Here is a 19,776-nt window from a genome sequence, read left to right as displayed (position 1 = left end):
GTATATATTAAAACAATATATTATTGGAGGGAAAGTGAAACACTGGCCACCTAATAACTATGGGCATTTCGGCTCTTTTTCGCGAGCCGGCTCGTTTCACTCAGCTCAATGAAAGAGCCGGCTCTTGTGACTCACAACGGCTCTTTAAAAAATTGTTGTCTTGGTCCTCCCTCATGCAGTTTAATTGGTTGACATCGCGTGTATGATTGACAGGAACAGAATGTAAGGCTGATCAGACAGTCGAAACGAATGTGTGTGCTCCTTTAGGCCTGTATAATTATAATTTTTTTGTTGTTCTTTGAATTAGTCAATTATTTTAAATAAAATTAAAATTATTCATTATTTCATTATTACATAATGATTTAATTTCTATAGGCTAGCCTATATTTTTTAGCAGACTTTTTTTTCCCTGTCCTGGACTCGGTCTTGACTCGGACTCGAACCTCTTTGGACTCGGTCTTGACTTGGACTCGACTAGTCCTGGTCTTGGACTTGTCTTGGACTCGACAAAGGTGGTCTTGACTACAGCCCTAGTAGCTAGTGCTTAACTATGAGTAGCGGAGGCCAGCTAGTAGGCTAGTCGCTGTGCCGTGTCCTAACCAGACGCGATGCAATAAAATTATCCATTGTTGCTTTCACGGCTACAAAGCTGGGGGCACTACATGATATTCAAAGTCACATTGCATACTTTTAACATTAAATAAACATATAAACAGTACATGAGATTATCATTGCCACACTTTGTGTTTGTTGTTTCAGCGTGACATCGCAGATAAATAGAAACCGTTTCTAAAATAGAATCGTCGCGTGTCGCTGTCGCGGCTGGTTAGGACAAAGGCCGTTTCTCAATATGCGTTCTTGTCTGTACTTGTGTTCTTGTGGACTTGTGAAACGTCATCAGTCGCTGCCCAAGTACTGTCCCAATACACAAGTTTGCATTTTGGCAAGAACGGTTAAAAATCCCGGAAGTGTTCTTGACACGCCCATTTTACCGAGGATGCATCGGTTGGTAACTTGTGTGAACTTAACGGCTGAAATATCCCAGCATTCATTTCGGCATTCGAGGAAGGATAGGCAGGTCAATACAGTAAGTCGTTTTTCTACAATTTCATACGCTATTTCATAACTAAATTCACTTCTGAGAACATTTGATGCGAGAAATCAACTGTGTAGATTTCAAATATTGGCATTTTTACGAAAATTTATGGCGAATCAAAAATGTGCTCAAACGTTTTCGGAAGTGAGAATCTCCATAAGCGTTGCTTTATTGTTATGAATATACATTACATTGTAGTGTACAGTTGTAGAGTAATCCCTTGAGCTGAGGGTAGGCTTGGGCGATAAAGCCTGGCTGTTATCGTCAATAATTCTCGTTATGTTTGGGTACTGCAGACGGCATCTGTGCGGGGGTATTATTGCGCAATACCAGCAAGAACACATCGTCTCAAACTGTCAGCAGCGTTCTGTGTGCTCGTCACCTTGTGAGTTCATTCTTCTAAGAACAACTAGCAAGAGCGTTCTTCCAAGAACACAAGTCCGTTCTTTGCATTCTTGGTTTTGAGAAACACCCAAAAACTCTGATTAACATGGAAAATATACCTTTTATTGTGCGTCGCGGCGCGTGTAGTTAGGACTCGGTGTTTAACTCACTCCTCTGACCTCAATAGGCTGCAGTCTTTAGCCTCCTTGTTAGAGCGCTGGAGATCCGGGTTCGAGGCCCGCACAGAGCGGGGCGAGTAGGACCTGGGTGAGGGGGTTACATACTGTATGTAAACAAAGACAAAACTATTTACAGATGAAACTAACCTGCACTTGGAGTCCTGAACAAATCAGAAGTTTTGCTGCTCCACCTGGGTGCTTTAACTCCATTCTCGAGTCTCTCGCTTTGATGATCGAAAGAAACCTTTTGGCAGAGGCGTGGGTCGAGAGAGCTGAATCGCGTTTGACAGTCAAGACTAACCGATTCATGATTTAAAGGGGTGGTATAATGCCCTTTTCACAAGATGTAAAATAAATCTCTGATGTCCCCATAGTGTGTATGTGAAGTTTTAACTCAAAATACCCCACAGATATTTTTTGTATAGCATGTTAAAATTGTCACTTTTTGAGGGTGAAAAAAAACGCACAGTTTTTGTGTCTGTCCCTTTAAATGCAAATGAGCTGCTGCACCCGGCACAGAGGGCGGAGCTTCAACAGCTTGTGTCCTCTTACCTCACACAGACATGCACTGAAAATTTCAAAAAACGTTTAGCCTTTTATGCTCAAACCGGAGTTAGAAAGATGGAGAGACTCAAGAAGAAGTGACATGTAGACAACATTTCTGAATGGTTAGTTGATGAATTTATGTAGCTTATGTGTAGTTATCTTAGTCATTGATTAGCACATTCTGTCATGATAATCTATAAATCGTGGGGGGGGGGGGGGGGTTATGTACATTTTAGGGTTAGTGATGTCACTAACCCGGGAGGAATGTCGTGTAGTCCCTTCTAGCTGTTTTTTGTAGTCCTTAAAAAGCAATTTCTTTAAAAGAATATATCTCCCTTTGAACTTTGAGCGTTGTAACTTTGCAGATGTTGTTTATACTCAAACAGCAACATTACACACTAACTAAAGTTAGAAAAGTGAATTCATAATCAACCACCCCTTTAACAGAGATGCATGCCATGCCACCAAATACAGATTAAAACGAAAGTAGAAAGTAGAGAGGTAGAAAGTACAGATATTTGTGTAAAAATGTAGTAAGTGAAAGAACCGTACTTCAATATTTATTTTTCTGACAACATTTTAAAGTACTGATACCAAAAATCTACTAAAATACAGTAACGTATTTGTAGGCCTACTTCGTTACTTCCCATCTCTGCATCTGTCATGCATTTCCTAGCAATCAAACTCGTTTCTGTGCGAGTTTGTGTTCAGACCGATTTCAAAGACTGGTAGTGTATGATCCCAAGTCGCTTAGTTTATGATGCCTATTTTTCTCTGTAAACATTTACAAAGTAGGTAAATGTGGGATGCCTAGTGTTTTTTTTTTATTTATTTTTTTATCTGATCAGATTTTAAATCATGTAGTGTATTCCAGCCTTTAGGCCACAGATGCACGTGTGTACACATACATATAACCCTTTTTCTGGTTTGTTTTGTGTATTATTTTTAATAGGGACATGTTTCATGGTATCAGAGCTCTGGACCCTGATCGGTTAAATGTATTCCGCACCGTCAGAGAGATCACAGGTGAGCGACCGTCACCATCCATCACATCACAACCCATTAAACCCGTGTAGCCTTGCGGAAAACCATTAACTTTCTTTATTTCTTCATACATTAACTTTTTATCCTTTGTGTTAGGGAATATTCTTTGTCACAAATCCTTATGTGGTGTGCAATATTTATTTGTTTATAAAGCCTCAAAGGAATGAACTACGACTCTTGTCACTTTCAACTTGTTCTTATGATTGTGCCAAATAGCTAATGGAGTGAAGCAGCAAAGCAACGTTTTCCAAATGAAACTCGTGCACTAAGAAACTGCTCTCTTGTGCACCAACGGAGTACCTCAGTTTAGACACATTTCGCCCAATACGACAACAAAATTATAATTTAAACAATGTGCGTCTGAAGAAATGATGCTCAGTGGTAATGGAACCGTTCTTTTAATTAGCGCAATCATTTCCCTTAATATACTTTCATTTCAAAATAATGGGGTAATTTTACTGTCAGACAGACAATAATAATATTGTACTCACTGGACCTGTGGCAATATCCTCAGCCGATGTCTACTGTCATAGTAACAAACTTGTTTATCTGTTTCATACTCAGGGTATTTAAAAGCATAATTTGAACGAGCAAAAGCTGAATATTTTTCTTTTGTTCTCCGTTTTCGTAGGTTCGTTAAACATCCAGTCCTGGCCAGAAAACATGACAGATCTTGGCGTTTTCTCGAACCTTGCCACCATCGGAGGGCGGTCTCTTTATAGGTAAAAGTTAAAGCTCATCATCATCACTTGATTCACAACAGTTGTGAACATATGTGTGTTTTTTCTTAGCTTTTTGTTATAATGATCATAAATCCTGATTATTCTAAATAAGGGAGTTAGAAATGTATGTCACTTTATTTCAATGGTCCACTTCAGACATTCTACGAAGTATAAGTAACTTTGCAACTTCATGTCAACTACCTCTCATTAGAGTATGCATTAGAGTTAGGACAGGGGGAGGCAAGTTTGGTCCTAAGTCAATATATTTCATATATTTTTTAAAGGTTTTAACATGGGGTTACTTCAAGGACATAAAGTCCTGTGCCTAGAATCCCGGTGCTAAATAAATAAAAGGACTGCTTTGTGTCACAGTTATGTGGCTGATGGGTGGATTAATGCTGCCCATGGGTAAAGCCTTTTTTCTTCACCCAACTCTCAAAACCATGTCCAGAATTCACTCCTGGACTAGTTTAGTTGAAATCTATTAGGCCTTTGTAGTTTCAGAGGGTTGGCAAATACTGTACGTTTCGCCGTCCCAAGTGTACTTTCCCTGTTCATGTTTGGGCTGAATCTTTTCACAGATTTGCTCATACTCTAAATGATTTAAATCGTCTTTTAGTAATATATTCAGAAGTGTCCTCGTTAACTACTTCTAAGAATTCCCTTGTTTCACATTAAATCCAAGTGAAAAATGTTCACTCCTTCTGGATGTTGCACTTAAAATAGTTATTGTAGCATTGTTGTCATTTATCAGAGACATCTTATATTATATCCTGCATTAATGTGAAGAAGAGTGAAGCAGACTGTGTCTTCTTCTCAGTGGTATTTCTCTGCTGATCCTGAAGCAGCGCTGGATCTCTTCACTGCAGTTCCAGTCTTTGACAGAGATCAGCGCCGGTAACGTCTACATGACCAACAACAGCCAGCTCTGCTTCTACAATACAGTGAACTGGACCGGTCTGTTCCGCACCAGCACCCAGAGAGCTCTGATCAAGAACAACAGGGACACCAGAGAGTGTAGTGAGTGTCGTTCAATCGCAGCTCTCATCTACACCTCCATCTGTTCAGTAACTGTGATTTAAATAAGATGTTTGAAGCAGGAATAACAATCTTGGCATGCAATACCGATGCATTTGTTTGAAATGCTTCCATATCCAGCGGAGACCAGCAAATCTCAAAAACAGACTTTAATTTGACTGAAAATTGAGGATCAGATTCTGTAATTTAGTTGCTAAAATACAACCAATTTAATTGCATCTTATGATGTCTTACTGAATTCTGTAATTGATATAAAGTAAAAAGAGAATCATACACTTGCAGTTCGGCTCAAGCCTTGAGGAAACAGTATATTATATTGTTATTCGTTTATAGTGTTAACAGTGTTAACATTTTCTTTCCCTGTCCACTTGTAATTTTAGTGTTTTTGCTCCAAGTGTTCCAAAAAGATGCTCCAAAAAGATGCAATTTAGATACATGACTATTAAGAGTTAAGCGAAAAACTTATTTTATACACGGACAACAGCATTTATCACACATTCATTCTTCTAGGCAGGCCAAGCTGCTGGATATTGAGTTAATATAAATATATGTTATGTGAGTGAACATATGAAAATTACAGTAGATTTTTTTTTCTTTAGATATGAGACTCCTATGTGCCCAATACATCATAGTTAATATAATTAATATACACTACTCTTCAAAAGTTTAGAGTCAGAAAGATTTTATTCAGCAATAATGATGCAGTATATTGATCAAAAATGACAGTAAAGATCTTTATAAAGTTCCAAAAAGATTTCTATTTCAAATAAATGCTGTTATTTTGTAACGTTTTATATTCATCAAAGAATATATCAAATATATCATGGTTTCGCAAAAATATTTAGCAGGCCATGCATAATAAGGAAAAATATTTAGCAGGCCATGCATAATATGGCCATGCATAATAAGGCATTAATATGTTTGTTTGTTTTTTAAGTACAAATAAACAGCAAATATCCTAGTAATATGCATGCTAATAAGCAATTAGTTAATAGTAAGAATTGGACCCTAAACTAAAGTGTTACCAAACATTTGTTTTAAATTGCAATAATATTTCAGAATATTGCTGTTTTTTATTGTATTTTTAAATAAATGCAGTCTTGGAAGGGACTTCTCAAAACTGTTAATCTCACTATTGTAGCCCCAAAAATTGCTTTTTTTTTTAATCTTACGTTTTAAACCCATAGATGTTCAATAAATGACAACTATCTTCTATCATTGAAGATAGCCTAAAACTGGAAATAGGCCATTGAAGTAAGATGTTACTTGTGAAAGTTAAACTTGTGGAGCTAATGAAGATGTTAACAGACGGAGAGCCATTTCCAGCGCACACACCGCCAAGCTGGATATAATTAGTGTGATAATAAGTCTGTAGCGTGAGGGATCAATGGCTCTGTTAGCCGGCTCATTCATTAGCCTCTTTTCCACACCATCTATCAAACTGACCAACAGCTCAGACCCACACACACACACATACACACACACAATGTGTTTATCCATGAAGGACAATGTTTTTTCAAACCCAATTGTGGAGCAAGGATAACTCTTATGTGGTTGGTGAATTTGAAACATATTTAACCACTTAAAGATCATCAACATTGCTTGGAACTTTACAAATCCCCAGGTAACACTTTAATTTACAGTGTTTGTTACATGTACTTACATAATTAACTTTTTAATGTAGATTACATGCAAGTGCAACTAACCCTAACCAAACACTACTCCTAAGCCTAAGTACATGTAGTTAATTTATATTACTTAGTACTTAAATGTATAATTACACTGTAACACGGACATCGTCAAAAAGAAAATGTAACCAATCTCCCTTCAGTGTTGCAGTAGAGCACAATTATTTATTTGTTTATGCACAAATTAAAACATTTTTGTGCATTTTGAATACACATTGTGTAGAAAATGTACCATATCATTTGAGTTATTGTGTGGACATTGCTAAAACTGGGAAACGTTGAAATTGAGAAAAACTTCAACCTTCAATTTATATATATTCAACCTTCAACCTTCAATTTATATATATTCAGACTTTCATTCTATATATATTCAGACTTTCATTCTATATATATATATTCAGACTTTCATTCCATATATTCAGACATTCATTCTATATATATTCAGACCTTCATTTTATATATTCAGACATTCATTCTATATATATTCAGACTTTCATTCTATATATTCAGACTTTCATTCTATATATTCAGATTTTCATTCTATATATATTCAGACTTTCATTCCATATATATTCAGACTTTCATTCCATATATATTCAGACCTTCATTTTATATATTCAGACATTCATTCTATATATATTCAGACTTTCATTCTATATATTCAGATTTTCATTCTATATATATTCAGACTTTCATTCTATATATATTCAGACTTTCATTCCATATATATTCAGACATTCGTTTTATATATTCAGACATTCATTATATTTATATATATATATATATATATATATATATATATATATATTCAGACTTTCATTCTATATATTCAGACTTCATATTATAAATATAATTATTTCCTGAACGGCTTGCCATATATAACTAATAGCTAAATAATTCCCCTGTTAGCTGTTGTAAAATAAATTGACATGCTTTCTGAAGTATGGATAATAAATGTTCTACAAAAGTACTCATGCGACCATGAATTTACTACCACACTTGTAGGATGGAAATATCCAAGTTCCAAATTAATTCTGTAGTTGCAGTGTTTTGTTTCTTAATGTTTGTGTGTGTTTGTGTGATTTTTCAGCTAAAGAGCAGATGGTTTGTGATCCGTTGTGTTCGGAGGCAGGGTGCTGGGGTCCTGGCCCAGAACAGTGTCTCTCATGCAAATACTTCAGCCGAGGAAGGACATGTGTCAAGTCCTGTAACTTATATTATGGGTGAGTATGTGTGCAAACAAATAATTTGTGGTGTCACTTTGCTTATGTACACAGCTTTTCAAGTTTTTTCTTTTTAAAAATTCTGTCTTCTTGCTCTTCTATTTCTTAAAAAACTTTAGATTGCAGTTTCCTTAGCAGATTTTTTTTCAGATAGGCTGCTGACTCCAAAGATATATCTCCAGTATGACTATCGTGATCAGACTATCAAGATCAAAGGATCAAAATGCTTTTAATGCTATTTATAAATCAAAGGAATGGGCAGACTCTCATGCTTTTCTGGCAGGCTGGAAAAAAATACATGGAGACATGGAAACAGGCTTTGAAAAGAACAGGCAAAATGTCCAATGCTAAGATTTTGTTTGCAAATGCATGCGTTTCTTTCATTCGATTTTTTTTTTTTTTTTTTTTTTCCTAGAGCTATTCTTGAATTCTCAAGAGACCACTGCAAAATTAAAAAAATATGGTTTCTATTTTATATGAATTTATTTGATTAGCATGAACATTTATGTTTTATTCTATGAACTACTGACAAAATTTTGTCCAAAGTTCAAATAAAAAATATTGTCATTTAGAGCATGTATTTGCATAAAATGACTACTGGTCAAAATAATAATAATACAAAATAAAAATAAAAAGATGCCGTGTTTTGAGACCTTGAGTAATGCAAAGAAAACAGTTTATTTATTTATTGACCCAAGCCACGTACAAGGCTATCCTGGAAGAAAACTTGCTTCCTTCCGCTCTGACAGTGTTCCCCAACTCGAAGGATTGGTTTTTCCTGCAGGATGGAGGACCACCAGATCAAGACCCTGTCATGGCCAGCCCAAACTCCAGACCTGTCACCCGAACCCCATTGAAAACCTCTGGAATGATCAAGAGGAAAGACACAAGGTCACAAGCTGTCAAACGAAGCCGAGCTGCTTGATTTATTTATTTTTTTGTCTCCCAACAGCAATATGACTCATCTGAAGTTAAAACATTAGCATCATGTTGTTAAAAAATTAATTCAAACTTGTTTTCTTTGCATCAAGGTCTGAAAACACGGCATTGTGTTTGTTATTTTGACCAGCTGTCATTTTCTGCAAATAAATGCTCTAAATGTTTTTACTTGGAATTTGGAAGAAATGTTGTCGGTACTTTATAGAATAAAACTAAATCTGAATTATACTCAAACACAAATGTAAAGTAAATCCAGACAATTTAGCATACATTCAGATCAGTAATATTGTTGAATATTAACATGCCCCTATTATGGTGCACTGCAATAAATTTGAAATATAGCGTTACACATCGGTTTGTTGATGGACAAACACTTGTTAATGCTGATGATGAGGAATGACAGCTGCAACATCTCATAATGTACCTCAAGCTGAGTAGCATGTCACTAAGAAACGTCCTGCTCAAGTCATCCTTGTGATGGGTGTTCGGGTTGAATAACTAGTTCTTCCAGTGTTTCATCATCGGACTCACGCTCTGATTGATAAGGTAAAATCGATGTCATCGTTACTGTCTTTACAGTTCAATCACTAAGCTTTAGCCTCTGGACAGGGCTGACGTTCAGTTATGGTAATGAGCGTGTTACGAGGTGGTACGAGGTAGACCAATCACAACAGACTGGGCCATCTGGCCAATCAGAGCAGAGCAGGCTCTTGGAAAGAAAGGATTTAGAGAGACTGATTCATCCATCGAGTCGTTTAAGGATCATTGAAAAATGTTGTGATGTGCAATGTATATTTTGAGAAAATGAAACTTTTTTTTTTTTTTTTACTTTTGATGCATGTAAACCTGTTGTGGGAGATGTCCAAAACAAAATTAGGAACCTTTAAAATAGCAAAATAGGGGCACTTTAAGTTTTACTTCAGGATATCACAGATTGAGGGTAAAATCAAGCTAACCCTACAAGTGTACCTTAGAGCAAGAACATTGTGTGTGTGTGTGTGTGTGTGCGCGCGCTTATATTTTTCACATTTTTAGACATCTACATTTATTTTGAAGAGAAATCAATACAAATCACAGCTAGAGACATGCATTGGCTGGGTCATGTTTAGTGTGGGATGAAAACTTGCAGTTTTTGACTTTGAGTTGGCACTAATGCACTGGAGGTTTGATTTGTTCACATCTTAGATGCTTCTTTCAGGTCTTAATCGACAAGCTTTCTTCCTTTTCTCTTTTCTAACGCTCTCAATGAAACTATCAGCAGCAGAAACAGATGAAAGTAGCATTGACAGATCCTTAAGCTGTTTCCACTTTCATTGATTTGTATGGCTTTTCTTGTATGTCTGTTTAGTTAATTGACCTAGATTTGGACTTAAGCACACTAGCCCCTGGTCGCTATGTAAAATGCACACTACATGTTGTAAATAAATTCTGTATCCATTCAATACATGGCTCATCACACATTGTTCTTTGTCTGTTCAAGGGATGTTCGAGAGTATGCCAATGGCTCAGTTTGTGTTGAGTGTGACAGCCAGTGTGAAAAAGCCGGAGAGAAAAGTCTGACCTGCCATGGCCCGGTAAGAGTCATGTGAGAACAAAACTTGATAACCTTGTCATCGAACAACAGAAAAGCCTAGATTTCTGGCAGAGTCGAATGCGTCCTATTCTCGTCGCAGCTTCAGACTGCATATGAAACGATACATAAGCTGTATTTAGGGACCAGAAAGTCCTTTAGAGGCCAATTCACAATGTACCGACAGATGCCGAACAACACCGAAAGTCACCAGCTTACAGCACGTCACTTCTTTAGACATTCTAATTCCAATTCAGCAAGTTCAATCGGTGAAAACAAGCTCCAACAGACGCCAACACACTGATCCGACGAAGAGTCTGTCGCCATCGGTCTGCATCTGTCGGTGCGGTGTCATTTGGCCTTCGAACTTCATAAGATGTGGTTGAATGTGTTAGAAACAGTATGAAGATACAAAATAATGACACATCCTTGAAATTATATTACACGTCTGTGCTTGATTGATTAAATTCAATTTCCTTTCCATCTTTTAAACAGTGCTTCAGTCTCTTGAGACACATTTCCTAATCTTCTATCGTTCTCTTTTCTCCCATTACAGGGTCCAGATCACTGCGTGAAATGCTTGCATCTGAAAGATGGGCCCAACTGTGTGGAGAAATGCCCTGATGGTCTACAGGGAGCAAACAGCTTTATCTTCAAATATGCTGAGACCAACAATGAGTGCCATCCCTGCCACCCCAACTGCACCCAGGGGTAAGGCTGTTTGCTTGTGTTTGCACTTGAATCTATTTGTAAGCTACTTTCCTCCTTTAACTGCATCAAGCACAATATGCCCAGAGCACGGACCTAATTGCCCATGTGGGTAAAGCTGTCGTGCTTACCGCATTCAGTCTTAGACACATGGGCCTGGGGGATCTGAGAGCAGAGAGAACAGGTTCCTGACTCCACAGATCAGTGGTCCGCAACTGGTTGTGCTGCAGGACCCAGATTGTATATTGGACATCAAGTGTCCAACTAACACTGTGCCAACATTTTTCATTGGACAAAAAAAGTCTTTGACATTAAATATTAAAAAAAAATATTAACATGTAGCTTGAGTGTTTAGTTTGTAATAGTCTTCGGGGAATCTCACGAAAACATGTCCCGGTCACATTTCAAATCAAAAGAAAATGGTAAGAAATGGTATTTTGCATGAAGAAAATAAAGGGTATTTTCTTTTCACATTGTGACATTTATTTAAGCATTTACTTAAACATGTAAGCACAATTTTCAGTAGCACTTTATTTCAAAAGTCCTCTTTAGACATTCTACTAACTATAAGTAGCTTTACAACTACATGTCAACTAACTGTCATTAGAGTATTAGTCGACTGTCTGCTTAATATCTGATAACACTTTATATTGATGGTTCCCAAACAGACCTTCTACTGATTATAAGTAACTTGGCAACTACAAGTCAACTTATTCTACTAACCCAAACCCTAACACCTAACCATAACCTAACAGTCAACTGACAGTCTACTAATACTATAATGAGAGTTAGTTGACATTTAGTTGCATAGTTAGTAGAATGTCTAAAGTGGACTATCGAAATAAAGTGGAACCCAATTTTCCTATTACCATAACTGTACAGTAATGTATCTGGTCTTTGTGAGTTTATCAGATTGTCATTGCTCTAATACAGTAATTAAAAGAAAAAGATAATCATATTGTTCTTTTTTGTTTATCTGAATAAATTGAATGCAGTTTAAGAAATACTACCATCAATAATTGAATCTACCAGTCTGTTGCAATATAACTCAAATATGCTGATTATAACTCAATATGATTGTCTGTGATGCAGTTGTACTGGACCCCGAGTGCAAGATTGTGTTGGCATGTTGGACAGGTAAGGGCTTTCACAAATGCAACTTTGGTCAAGGATAATTTGCAAAAAATAAAAAAAATAAAACAGCAAATAAAAGCAAATATTAATATTTGATCACATTAAGGATATTTATAAAATAATAATAATAATAATAATGAACTAATAGAATATAATACAAATATTTTTCTATAGCATTAGTGCTATGCACAGTGGGGTTTTTGCTCAACTGGTTTAAAAAAAAAACAAACACATTTTCTTTTGATGTTCCAGGACTCCTCTGATTGCGGCTGGGTTTATTGGGGCTCTCTTTGTGATGGTCATCATAGCTCTTGGTGTGGCCGTTTACATCCGCAGAAAGAGCATTAAGAAAAAGAGAGCTTTACGTCGTTTCCTGGAGACTGAGGTGAGAGAGTCCTGTAGTAAATGAGTAAGCACTGACTAAAACAGGAACATTCCATACATTATGCATCATATCTTGTGTCTCTTCTGTCTGTCACCTTGCATCAATTTCCTCCCCTGTCCACAGGTTTTTCATTTCTTTTTCGTTTTGTTTCTTGGTAAGGTGCATGCTTAAAAATTCCCCAGCATACAGCACATAAAGTATTCAGCGGAGGGCCTTCCTTAAATGTGTGGCAGGTTTGTTGGGTTAATGCATAGCCCTGTTGCCCTGAATGACTGTGCAGCCTATTAAAAAACATGGCCTGTCTATGCTGGTTTAGATAATTTGCAGGTGGAGCAACAGTGTTATAGACAGCTGTCAGCTTGAGAAGATACCCTGTATCCAAAAGCTGACAGAGACACTCACGCACTAGAATCCTGAAATCCGTTTTAGCAAACCTGAGACCTCTGTTCAAGTAGAAAGTGATGCGTTTCTGCCAAGAATAAGAAAAGGAGAGGTCTAGACCACCCAAATGTTTGCCGATTACCTCAGAGATGTTCTGAAAGTGTAGCTTACTTTACAGATCAATTTCACACTAAAGAATTAACAAAAGTGGCCTAAAAAATACAAGCTGCCCATTTCTGCTTTAAAGCCTTTTGAATGCCTCTCCCCATATACTTCCATTGTATGTGCTTTTTTAATGCTTTTCTGAGAGAATTTTAAATTCTGTTGATAGTTATATTGAACCTGAAACATTCATTTACTTAAGCAGAAAGGAAAGCTCTATATTATTATTCTACCCATACACTGTCCTTTAACAGTGAATGTTAGACGAATGCTATTTCCTCACATATCTGGACAGCTCCCTCAAGTACTCAGTATACATGCTGTATTTCAGCACCACATACATGGACAGCTCCACGTTGTGTGTGTTCAGTCGACACATCCATAAAACCAAGTGATAGCCTTCTGTTTTGTGCTGTGATTGGTCACTTAAATTAACTGTTAGTCCTGAATAATGGATAACCAAATTTACATGTTTATAGATTGTTAAAATGTCACTATAAAAATGCCTTTTTCATTTGGTAAGATTGAAAGTGGGCTGTTTGTATAGGGTGTGATGAGAGATACATTCTTTCTTCTCATAAATAAGAACATAAATAAGCCCCTGGTTTCATAGACAAGTTTTAAGCCTAGTCTCAGACTAAAATGCATGTTTGAGCTTTTATCAACTTGCACTGACATATCTTAAAATATGTCAGTGCCATTGTTTTGTCTCAAGATGCACACCAGTAATGTTTTTTTTTTTTCTTCTTTTTTTTTTCTAATGAATGTTTATAAAAGCTTAAATGTTCTAAGTGAACTAAGGTCTAATCCTGGCTTAATCTAAGCCCTGTCTGTGAAACTGTTATCAAGGGTTTAATTCCTTAATTCAGAAAAACTACTTGTCATTTAGCAAATACTTTTTCAATTTATTTTGGTGCACTTATTACAGAGAAAATTCCCCTGTAGAAACCTGAAATGAATAGTTCACCCCAAATATAGTAATTTATTCAATTTATGTCATTCTAAACCCATAAATCTTTCTTTATTCTGTGTAATAGATGTTTTGCAGAATGTTCACACTACACTTCTGCATAACTTGTATGTATTTATATTATTATTATTATATTATATTATATTATATTATATTATATTATATTATATTATATTATATTATATTATATTATATTATATTATATTATATTATTTATTTTAAATCATGTTTGGAGCTCGGTAGCAAGTTATCAGTTGGAAAAGAGCACTTTAGACATTCTGCTAAAGTTCTCCATTTGGGATCCACAAAATAAATAAAATCGTGGAGATTAAAGATCAACCAAAAATTTCAAATTTGGAGACACAATGATGGTACCTCATGGATCAACCTGGGGTTTGAACCTTCAATCTTTTGGTTGTCAGTTAAATCTAACACCTCTCATCACATTACTGTTTACTTTAAAAAAAAAATACATTTTAATTTCCTAACAGTCAAATTATCTGAAGAACACTCGCTCTTTTTTCCCCACAGGTCTGCAATCTGTTTATTGAGCACAAACAACTAAACGAATCCAAGACTGACACACACACACACACACACACACACACACACACACACACACACACACACACACACACACACACACACACACTTTTTTTCCTTGCCCTAATGCAACTACAAATGCTACTTTGTATTTTGCAATTATGTCTCTATTCATCCTTCTCAACCTTTCCTTCTTCCCTACCCCTCTCATCTTCACAAGCGTGGTTCCCTTCACGACTGTTTACTCTCCAAATATCCAGTAACATCTTTTCTTTCCCTCTTGAGGCCCAATAACTACTGCGTAAACAAATTTAATCCTAAAAATATGGTTAAATGTAACTTCTAAGAGCTTGTTTTGGTGCTCTGTGTATTTGTGCATTCAAACGTTGTGACTGATCTAAGACTTGGTTGTTGAAGCAGTTGGTGGAGCCATTGACACCCAGTGGCACAGCACCAAACCAGGCTCAGCTGCGGATATTGAAGGAAACTGAGCTCAAGAGGGTCAAGATTCTGGGAGCTGGAGCCTTTGGCATGGTCTATAAGGTAGCACCTCTAAGTTTTGTGTGCATAGGGGTCTGTCTACCTATCAGCATTTGTGATTTTATATGTTGAGGTGTTATTGATGATCCTGATGTCTTCTTTAAAAGGGAATCTGGGTTCCAGAAGGGGAAACAGTCAAGATTACAGTTGCTATAAAGATACTCAATGAAAGTACAGGACCTAAAGCCAATGTGGAGTTTATGGATGTAAGTTAACTACCTTGATCTTAATAATACCACTATAATTGCTTTTTCAGTCAATTTAGCTATTAATGTTGTGACAAAATAAAATGTACTTTCTTAATACACATTCCTGGTCTTAATTTTGCATAATTTGGTGGGGTTTTTTTATTTGTTTTTTTTTTAAGATACATTAAATTGATCAAAACTTACAGTAAAGAGATTTATAATGTCTCTAAAGATTTTTTTTTTTTTTCAAATAAATGCTGTTCTAATAATTACAGAAGTAATTAAAGTGTCAATTTGAATAATAAATGTTATGGCAATAATAATAAATACCTTATTATTTTTTAATAACCATACTTTCCATCTTTTTAAATATTTAGTTTTAATATACTTAAATGCATTATATTACAGACATAACATGAGTTGTAAGTGTAATTTATCTCGACTTTAAATATAGTAAAGTAGTAATGAAAATAGGAAGGGATGATTTGCAGAGAGAACAGTTCAATAACAGTGATCTGTCATATATCAGTTCTCTTTTTTGTCCTTGTTGTCTCTATTTCGTTCTATCTTGCTCTCCCAAAATTCAGAGAGAGGTCAAGTTCCTTTAAAAAGCCATCAAAACGTGGCCTCACGTGCTGCGGCTGACTGTGATTGCCTGGGAATCCCTTTGTGCGTGTCTATGTGTTCTGTTATCCGTGCAAATACATATAAGCAGGCAAGCTGATGCAGCGCTACTCATCCCTCTCTCCGTTGTAACACATAAAACTGTATATACTTTTGAAACATATGGCTAATTGAGTAAGACAGGCCAGCCGTCACTAATGGAGGTCATCGTTGCTGTAGGAGGCAAGAGTAGAATGGCATTTGCAGAGAGACCTGTTATGCTTTATATGCACCTTTTCCCTTCACCTCATGATGCTTTATGCACATTATGGGAGTAAATTCCGTTAAACTGTAAACAATCAGTGAAGGGTTCGCTCTATGAACGCAATAATAAGCAATGCACAATGAAGTGACATTATTCTACTCAACCTTCAAGCATCAAACATTAAAAGGAAATTTAAAAGTGTAAAAGCATAAACAAATTACTAGAAGAGACCACGAATAATCCCAAAAGCTTGATTATTTCCGCAGCAATATTACAGATGTGTTAAAAATCACTGTAGTAATATATGTCTGTATGATGTAAAATATGTTGCCTTAATCAAAAATGCTCATTAACTTTAGCATTGAGTGATAATATCTCAAAGTGCTTTCCGTCATTTTGACAGATCAGATAACAAATACTGCATTTACCTGCTTTAGAAACGCTCCAGTAAACACTGCTAATAGGGATAAGGAGTGAAAAGGGGAGACAATTACATTTTAAAGCATCCGTGTGAAAACACCTGGAAAGAGATGTGAGGATTCGGGGAGAAAAATGAGAGAATCTTAGTGCATTCCAGTGAATTATTCATGGGATATATCGTAAATTAAATCGGGAGAGCAGGCCAAAAATTAACTGTATATGTTGTCTCTTTTCTTAATGTTGCAATGAAAAAAAAAAGAAGAAAATATTCAGGAGGAAAAGAATGCAGATTTTCTTGTGATACCATATCACATTAAAATACCATTATGCTATTCTTCTGACATCTGAAAATTAAATATGAAGGGAAATGACAGTCAAACTGGCTAAGGATTATTTGTATCGCATTATTTTGAAAGATTTGTTTCAGTCTTTTTGAGTGGAAGTACCCCAAACCAGAAGTGCAACCCATAATTTCATAAAATTCAGCAGTGACCTGATCTTTTCTGTCTCTGGCTTCCAGGAGGCGCTGATCATGGCCAGCATGGAGCATCCTCATTTAGTGCGTCTGTTGGGGGTCTGCTTGAGTCCCACTATTCAGCTGGTAACTCAGCTCATGCCCCACGGCTGCCTGCTGGACTATGTACATGAGCACCAGGAGAACATCGGCTCCCAGCTGCTGCTCAACTGGTGCGTGCAGATCGCAAAGGTAAGACTGATTTCACATGTTGGTGTTATCAGTGAGACATCATCCCTGTGAACACTGCAGGAAGTCGTGTGTTTTTGTATACAGCCTTGGCTTTTGACTTCAGAAGATGTTTATTTTAGTATGTACGTGTATTAGTATGTAAAGGAATAGTTTATGCAGAAATTAAAATTCTGTCACCATCTACTCTGCTGTTGCTCAAAATTTTTTATTTAGCAGAATATTCAGGCTGCTCATTCCCAGATCATGAATTTATAGAGTGCAACAGTCGGGTTCCGGTTATCCATAGGGAAATTTATTTTTAACGATAACTTATAAACCTTTAAAGACAGCCTTACTGTGAGCTATGAGGTTGTAAATCATTATTTCAACTTAGTTTAAAAACAATCTTGTTGAACAGCAGAATTTGTGAAAAACTACATTACCCATGATGCTGTACAGAAAATTCTACTAATCTGAGAGTCGAAACAAGCAAAACATGCCAAAAGATCTCGTTAGCTCCTCCCACTCCCATGAAGCACTCCGAATTACACAATCGAGTCGGCCTCCTAAAATACTTCAATATTGAAATAAATGCATATTTTGCAATAAACTTCAAATATTGTTTATTAAATTGAGTATGCTGTTCGCAAAGCTTAATGGGATTGTAGTTCTTTCCATCTCTAAAGCCGTTAAGTTCACAGTCTTTTACCTTCTATGTATTTTTGTCCGATTTTCAAATACGTTTTTTTCTTCAAATCAAAGTTTTTAAAGTTATGATTCGCCTCGTAGCTTATTGGCTTGGTTCATGCCGTATGATGCTTTAACAAATACTTTTTTGAAATCGCAATGGATGAAATAAATGGAAAAAATACCTCAGGAAAAATAACACAGCTGAAAAAGTGGACGGGCACTGTTGCGCTCCATAGTGACCAATGGCTGTAAAGCTCAAAAAAAAAAAAAAAAAAAAAAATCCATTTAAAAATGTTCTTCTGAAGAACATACAATGGTTCTCAAAAATAGTACTCAAAAATCGTATTAAATTAGATTTGAATACGATGCATGGCATCACTCCTCCCATTTTCTAGTAACTGGACGAACAGATAGTCCTGCCCGAGACTCATGCCATTGTTTAACTGATGCTGCTATTACGGTTGGATCAAAAAAACAGAGCAATGTTTTGGTAGTGCCACTGTGTTTTCTAGGGAATACCAACCTGCACATTATGCAGTATTTGAAATATACACACAGTTCTACTTGTGCTTTCCTTCATTCACTAAGATTGTGTTAATCTTTAATTTTTTATAAATTAAAAAATAACAGTATACAAATTCTTTTGTTGGTCTACTGCTTAATCTTATATAAAAGGGCATGCTGGGTAAGTGAAGAAAAAGCCTTGTCATTATTCTTTATTTCAGCTTGGAGCTAAAAATACTGAGCTAAAGACTTTTTAACTGAGCTTTTAAATACATTATAGCTGTATTCATTCTGTTTTTTATATACTGAAGCAAAATTGCCTTATAAGGGATACAATTATTTAAAAATTTGATTTGATTTTTATATGATGGCAATATGTTGCCTTACAGGTACGGTTCTCGAACTAAAGAATAAAACTTGTTTTCTGTCAGGCTCTTTCATTTTTTATTTATTTTTTATTATCAATTCATTTTTTTTAATGATTTCCCTGGTCAAAATGCCTGAGAACTCTGCGTTCTATTTCACAGCATTCCCATTTTAGTCCCCTCTGTTCCACCGCCTTAAAAACATTAAATCTGTCTGCTGTAAATGGATTGGCTGAGTTCAAGAGATGGGTGCTGGTTTGTTGTAACTCACAGCTTTGGGCTTTGGCTTAATGGCACCTATTAATCAGGTTGTAGGTTGAGCAAACCGCTCGACAACCTTGCCTATTCCTGCCCCGGAATTCTGCTGTGACACACACCCGCTGCTAGAGGTTTTCCCGGTCATGCTGTGAAAATGTTAAAATGCTGTTACCAGCCAAATTCTCATTTAGCTGCCAGACTGTTCCTGCACACAGTGAAATAATAACCTCGGCATGAGGATGAGATTGCACTCATTATTGGATGATGTATTTAAAGCAGATTACGTGCCTCAGTTCTCAATTGAATAATAGCTCAAATTCAAATTGAATCTCAATAGCTACTGTTACGATGCCCATGAGATATTGGCCAATCAGAACTGGTGTTAACCCCCTTTGCACTACATGTATGACAGTGGGCAGACCCCCAACACACAAGCATCTTTCCCAGCATGCTTTGATCACTATCGGCAGCTCTGTGTGCCTACACTTCAGTTGTTCTTTTATTGTGCAAGAGGGAGTTGCAACAAAGAAGCAAATGTTATAATTG

At 36.3% G+C, this 19,776-nt stretch overlaps 1 protein-coding gene across 1 annotated transcript in view; it reads left to right on the top strand.

Moving 5' to 3' along the window:
* The window catches only part of erbb4a (erb-b2 receptor tyrosine kinase 4a), a 185,134-nt gene that overhangs the window by 143,917 nt on the left and 21,441 nt on the right, over positions 1 to 19,776 (top strand). The window contains exons 10-20 of the mRNA XM_084104152.1: positions 3,158 to 3,231; positions 3,881 to 3,971; positions 4,792 to 4,991; positions 7,788 to 7,920; positions 10,340 to 10,433; positions 10,986 to 11,140; positions 12,230 to 12,274; positions 12,524 to 12,656; positions 15,133 to 15,255; positions 15,360 to 15,458; positions 17,249 to 17,434. Of these exons, the coding sequence (XP_083960278.1) occupies positions 3,158 to 3,231; positions 3,881 to 3,971; positions 4,792 to 4,991; positions 7,788 to 7,920; positions 10,340 to 10,433; positions 10,986 to 11,140; positions 12,230 to 12,274; positions 12,524 to 12,656; positions 15,133 to 15,255; positions 15,360 to 15,458; positions 17,249 to 17,434 (1,333 nt within the window). The remainder of the gene's footprint in view (positions 1 to 3,157; positions 3,232 to 3,880; positions 3,972 to 4,791; positions 4,992 to 7,787; positions 7,921 to 10,339; positions 10,434 to 10,985; positions 11,141 to 12,229; positions 12,275 to 12,523; positions 12,657 to 15,132; positions 15,256 to 15,359; positions 15,459 to 17,248; positions 17,435 to 19,776) is intronic.

This window comes from Abramis brama, assembly GCF_963993115.1.
Source record: "Abramis brama genome assembly, chromosome: 2".
Taxonomy (NCBI): domain Eukaryota; kingdom Metazoa; phylum Chordata; class Actinopteri; order Cypriniformes; family Leuciscidae; genus Abramis; species Abramis brama.
Note: the sequence above shows the minus strand (reverse complement) of the source record. Positions and strands in the feature narration are given on the sequence as shown.